The 14,867-nt window shown below is 37.4% G+C and overlaps 8 protein-coding genes across 8 annotated transcripts; 5 read left to right on the top strand and 3 right to left on the bottom strand.

Annotated features, from left to right (window-relative positions):
- On the top strand, positions 1 to 1,344 carry EIN_267240 (hypothetical protein; the record flags this gene model as incomplete). The annotated part of the gene is made up of 1 exon (XM_004257741.1): positions 1 to 1,344. A coding segment is annotated over one exon (1,344 nt), but the record flags the coding sequence as incomplete, so codon positions are not given.
- Positions 1,345 to 1,403: 59 nt separating this feature from the next.
- Positions 1,404 to 3,932, bottom strand: EIN_267230 (hypothetical protein; the record flags this gene model as incomplete). Its single annotated transcript, XM_004257740.1, has 1 exon — positions 1,404 to 3,932. One exon carries the CDS (start codon positions 3,930 to 3,932, stop codon positions 1,404 to 1,406), a length of 2,529 nt encoding a protein of 842 aa, XP_004257788.1.
- Positions 3,933 to 4,816: 884 nt separating this feature from the next.
- EIN_267220 (double-strand break repair protein MRE11, putative) lies at positions 4,817 to 6,601 on the top strand (the record flags this gene model as incomplete). Its single annotated transcript, XM_004257739.1, has 1 exon — positions 4,817 to 6,601. The coding sequence occupies one exon, from the start codon at positions 4,817 to 4,819 to the stop codon at positions 6,599 to 6,601; it is 1,785 nt and encodes a 594-aa protein (XP_004257787.1).
- A 119-nt stretch (positions 6,602 to 6,720) lies between these two features.
- On the top strand, positions 6,721 to 7,637 carry EIN_267210 (ubiquitin fusion degradation protein, putative; the record flags this gene model as incomplete). Its single annotated transcript, XM_004257738.1, has 3 exons — positions 6,721 to 6,853; positions 6,960 to 7,215; positions 7,259 to 7,637. The coding sequence occupies 3 exons, from the start codon at positions 6,721 to 6,723 to the stop codon at positions 7,635 to 7,637; spliced, it is 768 nt and encodes a 255-aa protein (XP_004257786.1).
- Positions 7,638 to 8,114: 477 nt separating this feature from the next.
- EIN_267200 (hypothetical protein) lies at positions 8,115 to 8,597 on the top strand (the record flags this gene model as incomplete). The annotated part of the gene is made up of 1 exon (XM_004257737.1): positions 8,115 to 8,597. One exon carries the CDS (start codon positions 8,115 to 8,117, stop codon positions 8,595 to 8,597), a length of 483 nt encoding a protein of 160 aa, XP_004257785.1.
- Positions 8,598 to 8,810: 213 nt separating this feature from the next.
- Positions 8,811 to 10,703, bottom strand: EIN_267190 (glycyl-tRNA synthetase, putative; the record flags this gene model as incomplete). Its single annotated transcript, XM_004257736.1, has 1 exon — positions 8,811 to 10,703. The coding sequence occupies one exon, from the start codon at positions 10,701 to 10,703 to the stop codon at positions 8,811 to 8,813; it is 1,893 nt and encodes a 630-aa protein (XP_004257784.1).
- Positions 10,704 to 11,045: 342 nt separating this feature from the next.
- Positions 11,046 to 12,284, top strand: EIN_267180 (actin-100, putative; the record flags this gene model as incomplete). The annotated part of the gene is made up of 2 exons (XM_004257735.1): positions 11,046 to 11,780; positions 11,949 to 12,284. The coding sequence occupies 2 exons, from the start codon at positions 11,046 to 11,048 to the stop codon at positions 12,282 to 12,284; spliced, it is 1,071 nt and encodes a 356-aa protein (XP_004257783.1).
- A 137-nt stretch (positions 12,285 to 12,421) lies between these two features.
- EIN_267170 (importin subunit alpha-2, putative) lies at positions 12,422 to 13,894 on the bottom strand (the record flags this gene model as incomplete). The annotated part of the gene is made up of 1 exon (XM_004257734.1): positions 12,422 to 13,894. The coding sequence occupies one exon, from the start codon at positions 13,892 to 13,894 to the stop codon at positions 12,422 to 12,424; it is 1,473 nt and encodes a 490-aa protein (XP_004257782.1).
- Between the last annotated feature and the right edge of the window lie 973 nt (positions 13,895 to 14,867).

The raw sequence follows: 14,867 nt of genomic DNA, 5'->3' as shown, positions 1-14,867 counted from the left end.
TGGATGAGCAACAACATACACGGCGGACTTGCGGAAGGAACAATGCGCGAGGAGGTGCAACAATATCATAATAAGTGGGAAAGTCATCAGGACATTGATATGTCGAACGACTCGACGGTGTGGTGTAGTATGAAGAAACACGTCTTTATCTATACCGACGCGGGGAAACCGGTGTTTTCACGGTACGGCGATGAAATCAAATTGGCGCCATTTATGGGGACCCTCACTGCACTGTCTTCTGTTGTTGCGGATGTGCAAGATGTGACGGATGAAGTGTGTTGCGATGATGGACTTGTTATAGTATTTCATTCTGTTGGACCGATTGAAATAGTCTTTGTGGGGAGGACGGGGGAGACTTCATCGAACTTAAAATACCAGGCCGAAATGGTAGGAAGGAAGATCTGTTCGATTGTCCCATACACAACAATACTCTCCCTCTTTCAAAAGAAGACTAGCTATGACTTTAGAAGACTTTTATTGAGCGAATATGACCAATTGAAGTTCTTCATTCACTCGTTGAATGAGTCTTCTGCGGTTCTGTATGACTCGGTGAGGATCATGCCATGTGCGAATCGAGAAGAAATTGCGACTAAAATCCAAGGACATGTTATGCAGTACAACGAGAAGCTGAAGAAAATCTCCGACTCAATTGTCTTTGTCGCATTGTTTCACAAATTTGAGATACTCACAGTGTTCCATAGAGTCGGGTGTGTACTCTCACCAAAGGATATGCACGTGTTAATGTCATTTGTACTGGGATTGCCATCGACAACAGATAAATGGGTGCCTATTGGCTTATTTGACTTCAATAAATCGGGCCAACTGTTTGCGTTTTGCCACTTTCTAAACGTCGACTTGGCACTCGTCATCTTAACGACGAAAAATGAAGCGATAGAAATTGTCAGGGAGACGTCGAATGAGATATCAGAGAGTTTGAAAAGTACGCCATTCATCAAACAACTTATTTTCAACGACTCGATTGATTTGCAGTTTGAGGTGGACACGATGAGTTACTTGCACTTTCTATACATCCAATTTGAACGACCATATTCACAACTTTTTGAGCCGGAGTTCCAAGACGTCTACAAGAGTGATCGGAAACAGATCAAACGGATTCACAAGATCTTTTTATTGATTTTTGAACAAATGAATAATCAAGACTTGAAAGAGTATTTCAGTAAAGGAGGAGTCGACTGCATCTATGCGGTGAGGAAACGAAGTTATTTCTTTGTCGGGACGTTCAATTTAATGCTCCAACGCGACGACGTTATGGAGCATGCTATGGGGATCATCAAGCAGATCAAAGAAAAGAATGATGTGTTGTTCCATAAGTCTCTGTTTTAATTTCTAGTTTGAGGAATAGAACTGAAAAAAAGGAAACCCTAAAACACAGAAGTTCAACATTACAACAACTCTAAGGCTTCATCACCGGATGAACACGAAGAGGTCTCAGTCAAGTCTAAGTTCAACTCGTGGACCATTGTACTGAAATTAGTCTTAGAAGAAAGATCGCCAAAGCCATAGGCTTCTTTAGTCTTTGTTTCGACTTTCTTGGGCTCATCTTCGACGTTTTCCTTCTTCTCGATCTTCTCTTCGTCGGAAGTGTCATCTTCATCGTCGTCTTCTTTCTCTTCATCTTCGTCCTCTTTCTCAACATCAGAAACTTCACAATCAAATGTTAACTCGTCGTCATCAATCATCTCAGTACGAGTCGTTCGAACAGAACGCTTATCATCAGGCTTCCCTTCACTGTTCTCCGTCTTCTCTTCTAAAACTACTTTCTCGATTTTTGGGGAACCGGACTCGTTTTTGATGTCGTCTTTGTCTTTACCATCTAACTTGTCTTTAATTAACATGTCCTCGTCTTTTAAAAGGATTTCGTCATCTTCATCTTTGGTTAAGATAATCTTCTTGGCACTCTCATTCTCGTCTTTCTTCCTCACCACCGCATCACTCTTGTCACGAAGACTCTCCTTCTGTGCACGACTAATCACTTTGACGTCTTTCATTATGAAGAAATTAATCCACAGGGAAACAGTTGGTTTGATTTCGTCTTGTAACATGTGGTGAAAGGCGTTGAGCACGACCAACTCGAATGGCATGATCTTAATGTATTGCTCGGAAATTTCGATGTGTGTCTGTCGTGCTTGGCATTGATCCATTATATCTTCTCTCACACTCTTTGCAAAGAGGGATGATAAACAGTCTGCCATTGTCATCATGATGCGCTTCTTCCAATGCTTTGTCATGGCTACAAGACCATATTGGAACGCTTCCTTCATCACTTCCGAGATGTTAAACTCCTTCTTTCGCTTATTCATCGTCTTTGCGGATAAATAGTCCATTGCTTTCCACCATAACTTTCTTAGTCCTTCCAATAGGATTTTGTTGATGGTCAAACAATGATCGGACACTGTAACTATCATATCAGTTAGAGTCTGGAAATACTCTTTCATTTGAATCTTCTCGTCCGGAGACATCGCCTGGTACTCCTGTGACACCTTCTTGTTGATTTCGTAGAAACAGCGCCACACGTCGAACTCCCCATCCCGCTCAAAGCGCCATAAATACACCGAAAGTTGATCTTCTAACATATCCATCTTCTTCTTGCTGACATCTTCATCCTTCACCATCCCAACTTTCCGCGCTAACATCTCGTTCATCACAGTGATGATGTTACGAACTTGGAAAAAGCCAACAAGACCCTCTGCAATATGATCGAAGCACGTGAAGAAGAGTCTTAACTTTGTGAATGGCGGTGAGATATGTCCCGCGATTTCTCCCATTTTGTCGTAGAGTTCTGGAGGGAAATCTCTGATGATTCTTTTCATGTCGTAAAGCTTTGTTTCGACCTCATCTGAAATTTGTGGGACTTCAGGGTTAGTGATTTCCTCTGCAAGTTGTCCACACGTCGAGACTAAGTCGATTAAATGGGAAAACAAATATTTGAAACTGGGCATCATCTCTCTCATGACGACGTTAACGGTCGTGTGAAACTCTTTCAAGTACGGCGCTATTTTGTCGCGAGTAGACGCTTGCACCATCCCGACATACCCCCAATACTCGTCCAATAACATCTTCATGTCGCTGAATGAGTTCAATGATAACTCGACAGTCTCAAAGTTCTTTTTCGTCTCAAACCAAAACTCGCCGACGTTCTCAGCAGTCGATTTCATCACAATCCGGAGAAACTCTAAGAACTCTTGTTTGTCTTTAGCATCGGGGCGCTTCACGGTGTCATCCTCATAACACACTTGTGTGACTATAAACTTCGTTAAACCCTCGACAGGGTCGTGGTAGATGATATTATGAGTAAACGAAGTGATTCTTTTCATGGCCCAATCGAAGATCTCGGAGTACTCATCGCCATCGACAGAGTGTCCCAAAAAGCTTCTTAAAGTCTTTGACCTTGCTATTCTTTTCTCTTTCAAGATGACCAACATGTACTTTGTGAGTTGTGTTAAGAGGTCAGAAGTGTCTTCCTTGAAAGCTTCTTCTTTGGTCGGTAACTGCGCTGCTAAGTTCTTTGGACTCAGCTCGGAGTGAAGTTCTTCAAATTGATCGTAACGTTTATAAACCATAGCAGAATGAGACCCATAAGTACTTCGGACTAAAAAGACGGGTAAAGGATCATAGTCTTGATCCAATATACATAAGTCGTGGACTCGAATTGCTATTTCAGAGTTCTCTGGAGAGTCCTCTGTTAATATTCTATTTGGTCTCTTCCTCGGTTTGACTTTGTTCTTCGACTTTGGTTTTGTTTTTTTTCGCTCTTCTTCTAATTCCGTGTTCTGAAGGTCGTATAGCTTTTGAATGAATTTTTGAGCATGAAGAAGTTCTAACTCCGTCTCAAAGCGAATCTTAATCTTTTGTCGCAAATTTTGAATACTCTCCCGCTGTTCACGGGGAAGCATCTTCTCGTCCTTCACCATCAAATTAGTTTTCAGTTGATTGAAACAAAATTTATTCAAAATTCTACAGTTTTAAATAGAGAAAAATGAAAATTTCTTGAGTGCTTTGAATTGATTTTATCTTAGGCATTCAAAGTCTCATTGTGATCATTGGCTTGATGTATTTTATTTCAAGTTGTGTTTTGTCATTTACTAACTGACGTGTTTTGATGTTCTATAAATAAGTTAGTTCTCAATTTTTATAAGACTCTTGAGGGGAATCTTCCCGCTTTTTTTACGATATAATCGACTATTAGTGTTAATTATGAGAGTATGAATTAAGAATTATTTTTAATAATAGTTGTTACTATTTCAATTAATTCTGTTAAAAAAATTAATAATTTATTTTGGGTGGTCTATTTCTATTTTATTTTTGACCGCAAAACAAGTCCCGTTTTTTTACAATAAATCCATTGATTTTTAATTGTGTTTCATTTATATTTATCGTTTTATTAATTATTGTTTTTTATTATTTATAAAAAATAAAAATAAAATGCTTTTTAAAAATATAGTATATAAAAAGTAAAAGTGTTAGTTTTTATTTTTATATATTGATATTGATTGTTATTTAATTAAGTATTAATTTATTTATAATAATAAAAATGTGATTTATTTTTAATAAATATTTTTAATATAATATAATAAACTATATCCAAACAATTATTTTATTAAAAAATAATAGTATTCAAACAATAATAAAAATAGTTTAGAACAAGTAAAAAATAAAAATTAAAAAACTCAATTAATAATAACATTTTATAAAATGTTATTCGAAACTAATGATATACTAAAAAAATACCTATATTAATTTATTATTAAAATAAACTTTTAGATTATAATAAATTCTTAGACTTGAAAACCATTTTATGGCGACCCGAATTGGTTTGTTCAAAATTCTTATTTGCACGGACACTCATTTAGGTGCACTTGAGAAATCTGAAAGTCGTCGAGATGACTGTTACAAAGCTTTTGAGGAGATTCTCTCCACTGCACGTGACCAAGATGTAGATTTTATAATCCATTCTGGAGACTTATTTGACACGAAGAACCCAACTAAAGTATGTCTAACAAGGACCATGGCATTACTAAGGAAGTATTTAACAGGGATTCCGAAAAACACATATCAAGTTGGAAGTCTCAGCGATATGGAATACAAAGACATCTCGTTTGATGACTCTCGTGGTATTAAATATCCTATGTATATCATTCATGGCAACCACGACGAGCCGAGTGGGACCGAATTAATTGCTGGTCTTGACATATTACAAACTGCGGGGTTAGTCAATTTTATAGGAAGAGATGATAAACACACAATCACCGAGTTAAATGAAAAATTTTTGAGACTCGAGCCAATCATTTTTGTAAAAGGTGACACAAAGATTGCACTTTATGGAATGAGTTATAAGAAGGGGGAAGAAATGAATAAGATATGGTCATCACAAAGAGTCCACATCGAACAGCTCGATGAATCAGAGAACGTCTTCAAAGTGCTGTTAGTCCATCAAGATAGAGTCTTACACGACTCACTCAAGATAGTACCGGAGGAACTTTTCAAAGGATATTTCGACTTTGTCGTATTTGGCCATGAACATATGTGTCAGGTCGCTACAGGCAAACCATGGTCCATTCAACCCGGATCGAGCTTTCCTCTTTCGATCTGTGAGTTTGAGTCTTATGAAAAATTCATAGCGGTGTTACAAGTTGAAGGGAGCGATTACAATGTTGAAAGAATCGCACTGAGAAATGTCAGACAAGTGTTTTATAAAGTCGAACAAATACCAACTGAACTCGAAGGGTCGAACAACCTGAGCGCAGTGACACAATACATCAAAGACACAACACAAGAGTTCTTCGACTTTATTGAAGCAAATAATACACACCCAGAAATGGCGCCAATGGCGAGAATAGTGTTTGAATACACATGTCTTGAATGTACAGTGAATGCAAGAGAAATAGCAGTTCTCTTTGATAAACCGTTGTTGAACAAAGGAGACTGCGTCAAGATGAAGAAGAAAGCAATCAAAAGAGAGAAAAAGAGGAAAACTGCAGTGAGCGATGACTCACAAATGTCGGAAGACAGTGACTATGAAGAAGAGGAAAACAGCGAAATAGCAGCGCGGAGGAAGGCGATTGAAATAGAGACGTACATGCATAAGGAGTTCGAGAAGAATAAAATTCAGTCGATGCCCATCATCGAGATCGAAAAAATCATCGAGAGCATCGGGAATGGGGAATATGAAGAAAAGACCAAAGCGAGGCCACTTGAAGTGCTTGTCAATTATTGTCTAGAAAAAGCAGTAGAGGAATCTTTGACAGATGTTGCAGTGAACGGAAGGGACAAGAAAATGGTCGATGTGATGTCAGAAGGGATGCGGAAGGTCCGTGAGAGAGCCATAAATGAAGACGATCTCAATGACAAGCGTGACGAGATACTTAAGAGGAAAGAGGAGAACCCTAAAAAGAGGAAGAAGACTGCAAAGAAGACAAAGAAAACTAAAAAAGCGGTGATGGGTGGTGATGTTGAAAGTGAAGAAGAAGTTGATGACAATGACGAGGAAGAAGAAGTGAAAACAGTGAAAAAGAAAAAAACTAAGAAAAAAGTGAATAAGAAAAAGTTACTGAGTTTATTGAAGGCGGATGACGAATTTTAAAGAGGAGGAAAGAGATAACAAAATCTGAATAAGACTTAAGTAATGTTTTCTTGTATGGGTTATAGTTTGGACTCTCTTTGAATTATACTATCAAGTATAGAACTGAATAATACAGTTTTATGTTCGCTCAACGAGTGGACACGTTTAGGCAGACGTACAGAGCATACTCTTTTGAAAAGAGTGGATGTGGCAAAACCAATTTGAATGACTCTGGAAAGGTGCTATTACCACCGTCGACTTTACAAGTGATGGGTTTGTTTCTTTTATTAAATAATAATAGTAGTACTATTAATAACTTGTTATTACTTCGTTTCTATCTGTTGAATTACTTTGAATATGATGGGAGACTCATATATAGCTGGAATGAGTCTTGTGTATCCCCTCCTCTTTTGGGTACAGAAATACCGAGATAATACAAATGTCACGCATTGCGGAGTCCTTGAATTTACAGCAAAGGAAGCGGAGTGTTATATGCCTCCTTGGATGATGCAAAGATTGAAAATAGGGGAGGGCGACTATGTTGAATTGAGAACAGTTGCTTTACCCAAAGCGTCATTCATTCGATTCAAACCGAAGTCGATTGAGTTTTTCAAAATACCGAACTACAAAGTAGTGTTTGTTTGTATGGAATTTGGTATGTAACACAATGACAATAAGGATGGAAAGGGAGTTACGGAATTACTCGGCGATGACAGTGGGCGATGTGATATCGATTGGATTTAATAGTAAAGAGTATGAATTGGAGGTGGCCGAGTGTAAGCCCGCAACACGAGCAGTAAGTATAGTCGAGACGGATGTTGCCGTTGATTTTGATGGGAACAGTTTACCCGAGAATCAACAAGCAAAAGCGCCTTCACTGATTGATTTGGACGATGACGAAGAAGATGACGACATTATCATGCCGCCACAAAGAGTCGAAAAACAAGAGTCATCTGATTCAGAAGAGACTTTCAAGCCATTTAGTGGTGTTGGGAGAACACTAAGAGACTCAAACGACACCGTGAGAGATAAGTGGAAAGATGAAGGTTGGGGCTAAGTGTTACATGTGAGTTTGATTTTGAGGTATTTTTAAAGTTCTTTAGCAAGCATTTTTTTCATTTATTTCTATAAGTAGAACACAAATAGAAAAAATTTGACTTGTTGCACCCGTTTCAAGGTTTTGTGAAGTAATTCTTTCAATGAAGAAAAATTGAATAAATTTTCATGGAAATGACGGGATATTTACCTAACATATTTATTTGAAAAAAGAAAAAGTTCAACGAAGCAGAATTTAAACAACAAAAAAAAACAGAAAAAGTCGGAGAAAAGAACTAGATAAATAGTTATTTTAATTATAAATGGAATTATAAATGGAATTAGAGAGAGGAAAAACAAAAACCCCGAAATAGAACACCAATAAAAAAAGAAAATAGAAATGAAACCACAAAAAACATTCAGTCGGCTCGGGATTTTTGGAGGGAAAACAGTAGAAAAAAAGTCAGAAAGATAGTCAGTGGAATTTGAAAAGCAGTGCATGTCCAAAACTCTGGAGCACCCAACGAGTGAAGGGTTGATCACAATCTCATTTTCTATTAATTACGTCACGACGTATGGAGAAGAAGTTTATGTCAGTTTGGACGACTACACTTGCAAGAAACTCACGTGGACACCAAATCACATTTGGAAGGGGGCAGTCACTTTACTTCGACCACGAACACTTCGTTGGTCATATTCTGTTGTCGAAGGAAGTTCGATCATTCGAACGGAACACTTGACAACTCCAAGATCGTACTCATTAGATACAAGTCATAGATACTATCATGTCTTCGACAAGTGGGACGTGTCTAACACTAACGTGTCCCCACTCACATTCTCTTCTATAACATCTCCTTTCTTGCTCTCACTTAACCTCAACTCATCCATTGACAACAACAGATCACCAATCCAGTTCATGCCTGTATTCATACCAAAGAAGGTAGTCAAAGACATAGGAATGGATGATACAAACACTTTGTGACACAACAACTATTTACCATATTTTCATAGTAATTGTATTATTCACTACTTGTTTGATGAGATAGTTTGGTTGTTAATTCACTTAACCAATTGAGAATTGAGTTCAATTATAATATTTTACTACTATATTTTTAATATATCATTTATACTATAATTATAGTATAATATACTTACTCAAACCAAAAGAAGAGAAATTTCAAACTGAATTACGACTTTAATTCTCCTTGACTTCTTTTACTTCCTCGACTGGGTAAGTCTTGAGTAAGTCTTCGAATTTGAGAATGGAGTGGAATTGCGACAACGCAGTGACCAACTCGACAATTTTATCCTCTGGGACTCTGACTTGTTTCATAGTGTCTCTGTCACGTAAGGTGACTGTATTTTCGGAAAGAGTCTTGTGATCGACAGTGATAGCAAATGGAATACCAGCCTCATCCGCTTGTGAGTATTTCTTTCCAATAGCAACTGCTGTAGTGTTCGATTTGAAAGAAACAAAGCCTCTCTGGCAAACGCCTTCTATTTCACTGACTTTAGAAGTGAATTCTGGCTTAGTGAGCAATGGGAAAATGCCAAGTTTGACTGGAGCGATAGCAGCTGGGACGGACAAGACACTTCTGTTCTCGTCGCCTTCTCTTAACCAGAAACAGTGCTCCAAAACACCCGTCAAAACTCTTCCAATACCAAATGAAGGTTCGATGACGTGTGGGATGATAGATTCGCCATGGACCTTCTTCATCCCTGATGTGATTTTCATGTCTTCCTTCTTCAACTCGAAATTGATGTTTTCGACAGTAATCTTCCACACTCCATTTGCTTCAAACTCCTTCATAATAGCCTCTTTCTCGGTTTCATTCAACTTCTCGACATACGCAAACAATTTCTGAGAATCTTTTCTGTACTTCTTTCCAAGAGCACCTTTGTTGAATGTGATGGTGACTTCGCAGACTTCTTTTGGCTCATCGAAGGTGATGTAAACGCTCTGATCGACTTTGGAACATCTCGCGTGGTTGGAAAGATCGTAGTCCCCTCTATCAGCATGCCCAACACACTCAACCCATCCATATGACATTCGAATCTCAGCATCCCAACAATCTTTGGCATAGTGCGCCATTTCTGTCTTCAAGTGTTGTCTGAATCGAATGTGCTCGCCCGGAATCCCAAGCTCAGTCAAGAATTTGTAAGTCCTTCCCATGAAATAAGCCAACAATTGCGAGTTGATAACGTTATCAGCAACGGCTTGTTTCAATGTCATCAGTTCAGCCTCTTTATCAGCAAGTTGTAACTCTCTTGGGTATAATTGGACATTCAAGTTCTCGACATCGGCAAAGTTCTTGTGCGTCTTCTTGTCGGGCAAGACGAAGTATTCGATTTCAGCCAAAGTGAATTCTCTGACTCTCAAAAGGCCGTTTCTTGGCGCAATTTCGTTTCTGAAGACATTTCCTATTTGTGTGACACCAAATGGGACTTTCCCGCCATTATACTCCAAATTTCTCTTGAACATCGTGAAGATCCCTTGTGCAGTCTCTGGTCTCAAAAACGCCTTTAAATCACCGACGGGTCCAATGTCAGTTGCAAACATCAAGTTGAATGGGACGGGGTCAGACAAGTCATTTCCACTGTCTGGCGCTTTGATGCCGTTGTTCTTAATTGCCGCTCCTAACTCTTCCTTTGACAAATTGTCAATCACTTTCATTTGAGCTTCAAGATGTTCTTTTTCTTGCTCACTGGTCTTTGGGTCTTCCATTTGCTTTTCGTAGAAAGTCTTCAAAATGTGGTCGGCTCTGTAGCAACACCCATTCTTCATATCTTTCACCATGTAATCTGAAAATTTGGCAGTGTGGCCAGAAGCTTCCAAAACACATTTCGGAGTTAAAATTGGTCCCTCAACTTCAAAGAGGTTCTCATACGTCGTGAAGTGTTTTCTCCAGAACTGGAGGATGTTCTGCTTCAAAGCACATCCCAATGGTCCCATGTCGTACAACCCAGCAATACCACCGTATATCTCGTAGGCCTGGACAACAATGTTTCTCTGTTTAAGAACATCGTCAAGTTTCTTCTTCTTGATCAAAAGCTTTTCTTTGGTATATTGCTCTGCTGGACGTTGCATTCTAAAATGGAGATGTGAGGGTTCTTCTTATATCTTTAATACTACTCTCATATACAAAATGAATCGTGTTTTTTAATGATTATTTCGAGTGTTTTTTTCTTGTTATTTCAGGACTTTTGGGTCACTTTGTGGAGGTCAAACAAATTAAAAAAAAAATTAAAGTCTGTGTGTATTTTTCGATAATTCATTTTTGGTCATTTCATCTGTTTTTCAAATCTTTTTAGACTATCAATTGTCATTAGTCCCATTACTACTTTTTGAAAAAATTTGGTGTCGATTTTTAGGGTTCCACGTGGGGACAAATCGCAACATGAGTTTTTGTGCATGTGAATAACAATTTGAATGGCGATCCAAATAACATTTTATCATTTTTTATATAATCTGCAAAACAAAACTATGACAATAATTTTGGATGTTGGAGCACGCGAAATCAAGGCGGGCCTCAACACGGAGGCACTTCCCTCCCTTCGGTTTTCGTCGTACTGTATGAAGAATGAGTCGGGATATACGCACGTCAAATTTTTAAACAAAAATCAGTGTGCCTACGAGTACGAAAGTTGCCTTTCGAATCGCACCACAAACAAACCGTGTTTTGAGGCTGTTATGGACGAAGTGATGGGGTTATTTAGTTCAAAGTCATTGATATGGGTGAAATCCAATGACCACACACGTGTGATGGGGAATGAGGCGTACGAGATGTTTTACGAGAAGTATAACATACAAAATATATACTCTGCGTCTTCTCCAGTCTTGGTCGCTCTTTCGTACAACCAATTGAATGCCTTGGTCATCGAGAGTGGCTACACGTCGTCTCGGTGTTCTGTTGTGTTTTCTGGCTATGGGCTGGAACACCCAACTACCGAGACTTCTGTTGCTGGTGACTTCATTACAAAGCGAATAACAGAGCGGATTTCATCCGATTTCAGTGCTCTCGTTCCGCCTTTACAACAAAACTCATCATCGTCATTCCGTAATCTCGAGATACAACAATTTTTTGAACAACTCAAACTCGCGCCAAAGTCGTTCAATGGGTTTGATATAGATTCATATAGTAAAAATTTACTATTCCCAGCCACTGTTTGTTTTTCTCTTTTTCCTGTTTATTTTAATGATTTTCAAATTTATATTTTATGATAAAATCAAACTATTGTTTTTAATACAACAATCCATTGAATTGTCCAAATACTAAAAACTATTATTTATAATACCATAAACTATAAGTATTAATACAGTTTTAACAAAAAGCCTGAGGAGGACAATATTGGTCTTGACAATTTAACACTAAAAACGATGATGAAATGTGATTATGATGTGATCAATAAAGTTTCAGAAAAGCTTCTTTTTGCTGGTGGAACGACGCTGCTCCCAGGAGTGAGTGAAAAAATTCTTGATTCGTTCACTAAATATTTCCCAACACTCCAACCCAAAGTCATAAAAAGTGATACCATATCTTCACAAAAATACGCTGCATGGCGGGGAGGTGCCATCATCGCAAACACAGAAGCTATCGCAAAGGTCTTTGTGACAAAAAAGGATTACGAGGAGAATGGTATTGGCATCGTCGATCGTAGATGTGGCTAATTGTGTTGTGTACTATCCCTTACTATAACAAAACTATACTTAAACCATTATACACATGTTTGGATATAATAAAATGTAATAGTTTAAATATAATTATTTTTAGTATCTATAAATAACTATAAAATATAATAAATTTACTATTCAAGAGTTCTACAGATTCCCTGAAGCGTATTAAGAGACCTTATCATCTCTGTACTTAATTTGCCCAATGAGATCGCTTCAAGTGCAGATGCCAAATCTATTTCATTAAATTTATCGAAAATACCATATCTTCTCTCGGAGTAACATTCAAACTTGAGGAGGTACAAGACCATCTCTAAAACAGACTCCATCAGTCCCTGATCATCTATTTGAAGCATCCCCTTGAATGCATCAAAAATATTTTCCAGATTTAATATCGAGATGAGATTTTGAGCTTCTGACTTTTGGACAACTTCACTGATGAGGTAAGCAGGGCGAATTTGGTACTGTGGGGTTTCCTCTAAAACGGCGGTGATTGCGGCCGGAATAAATGAAACGATGACTTTTGATACAACGGGTTGTGTGGGAATTCGGATGAAATCGACGAGAAACAAAAAGAGGTTTTCTTTCTGGCGTTTTTCAATCTCGTCTGATTTGAATAGATGAGTGATTTTGTCAAGAACGCCTTTGCTCTGTATTAACATCAACAAATTGTCATCGCCTGTCATAAATGTGGAGATTGAGACAATTGCCGGAACGACACATTCATATCGGGCTGATTCTAGGAAAGAAATCAGTTCGTCCAAAAATCCGTTGGAGCAAAGAGTCCCGATGTTTTCGGGGTTTTGTGCCAAAAAGTCGACAGACCAAATGCCATCGACACAAAGCGAGACAACAATCGACCGCAACATCATTTTGATGAAGGGAAACAAAGGAGTAATGAACTCGATCTTGACGTACGGAGCGTTGTTACATAAATTGGTAACGAGAAAGCCCAATTCGTTTAATATGTCCGGGTTCGTTATATACGCTTGACTTAGGTTTAAAATAAGTGAGGAAATCTGTTGGCTCAGCAAGTTGTCGCGGATTGCCGAAGACTCGCCAGCTAAGTTTGCGAGAAGATGAATCAAGTTGCGGCGGACTGCCACACTGGGAGAAACAATTTTGCGCACTATGACTTCGACGATATTTTCTTCAATCAGTTCTTGGCCGTGTGTTGTACCACAACAAACGTAAATGCTCAACACCTCCGCAGAAAGAGAGGAAATTGTTTCGTCTGTGTTAAGGATCTGGACTACAACCATGTTTAATAATCCCGAAGGTCGAATAAGGATGGAAGACCCGTTGTTGTCCCTTTCTAGAAATGCTTTGGTGTTCATGAGAACATTAAAAAGCTTTTCGTCGTCACAACCCGACACTTTAAAGGCATGCACAAGGTCATTGAGTTCGTCTATTGGCCGACGAATGGCAGAAGAGATCTCCTCCTCAAATGTTAAAGGGTACACTTTTTGTTTTCTTGTTTCTTTGGGTGTTTCGATTATGCGGCGCTTCGACAAAAACTCCGATCTACGAGACCGTCTGAGTACATCAAGTGTCTGTAAATGGCTTCTTTTCGATGCAGTCTTACTGTCCCACCTCAATGTGCTCATTGTTTTTTTAGTTATACATTATTTATTTTGTTAAACCTCAATTATTGTCTTGAAAATGTTATTCATCATAATATCATTTCATCCTTACAGCTCCTGACATATCCCTTGATTAAGTGTAGCTTTTGGATACGATACTTCAACTAATTTATTTTGCTTGCGTTTAAGAAGTGTTTTTGTTCACTAACACACAAATTTATTTTGTCGAAGGCACAACAATCGCACACAAAAATTGATCATATGACATTAAATGAAATGGATTTGTTTTTTTTCAAAAAAAGTGATATAGTAAAGTAAAAAATCAAAGTCCAATAAGATTTTTTAATTATAGTTTATTATTAACTAAAACTATTAATTTGATTAACAAACCAATTTATTTCAACTATTTATAGTTCAATTAGAAAAAAATATAATAAAAAACAAATTTCTAAATATAATTTTTTTATTAGTTTTGAAATTATTGTTATTTTGGTAGTTGTACTGAACTAAATAATGTTAAAATAAATAATGGTTTTTAAATCTATAATTATATTATAAAAATAGACTTACAAAAATATAATTGTTGTTAAAAAAAACAATATCTTTTATTTATCATATTTTGCACTAAAAAAAGTTATTATTTAGATACAAACAGTCTTGTTTTTGTATGTATTTTTAAATAAATCAGTTTTAATTATCAATAAAAAAAATATTATTTTTGTAGTTGTTTTAGTTTAAGTTTAATATGTAATAATACAAACTCCATTAAAAGCAAACTAAAAGCCAAGTAGTTTAATGATTCTTCTTTTTTAATTGTTTTGTCTGTTTGAATTTGATCTCCCAAATTATTGAAATAAAACGAGTAAATTTAAGATTTGTTTTTTTTCGGAAATGTTTTTAAAAAAAATCAATTGTGGGTGGATTTTGTCCGTTTTTGGTAGTTGAGAATGGTGTCCTAATCTACCTTTTTTTAAGTAAATAATTATGCTTTTTTATC

The sequence above is a fragment of the Entamoeba invadens genome (assembly GCF_000330505.1).
Source record: "Entamoeba invadens IP1 unplaced genomic scaffold scaff_1105074726705, whole genome shotgun sequence".
Lineage (NCBI taxonomy): Eukaryota > Evosea > Mastigamoebida > Endamoebidae > Entamoeba > Entamoeba invadens.
Note: the sequence above shows the minus strand (reverse complement) of the source record. Positions and strands in the feature narration are given on the sequence as shown.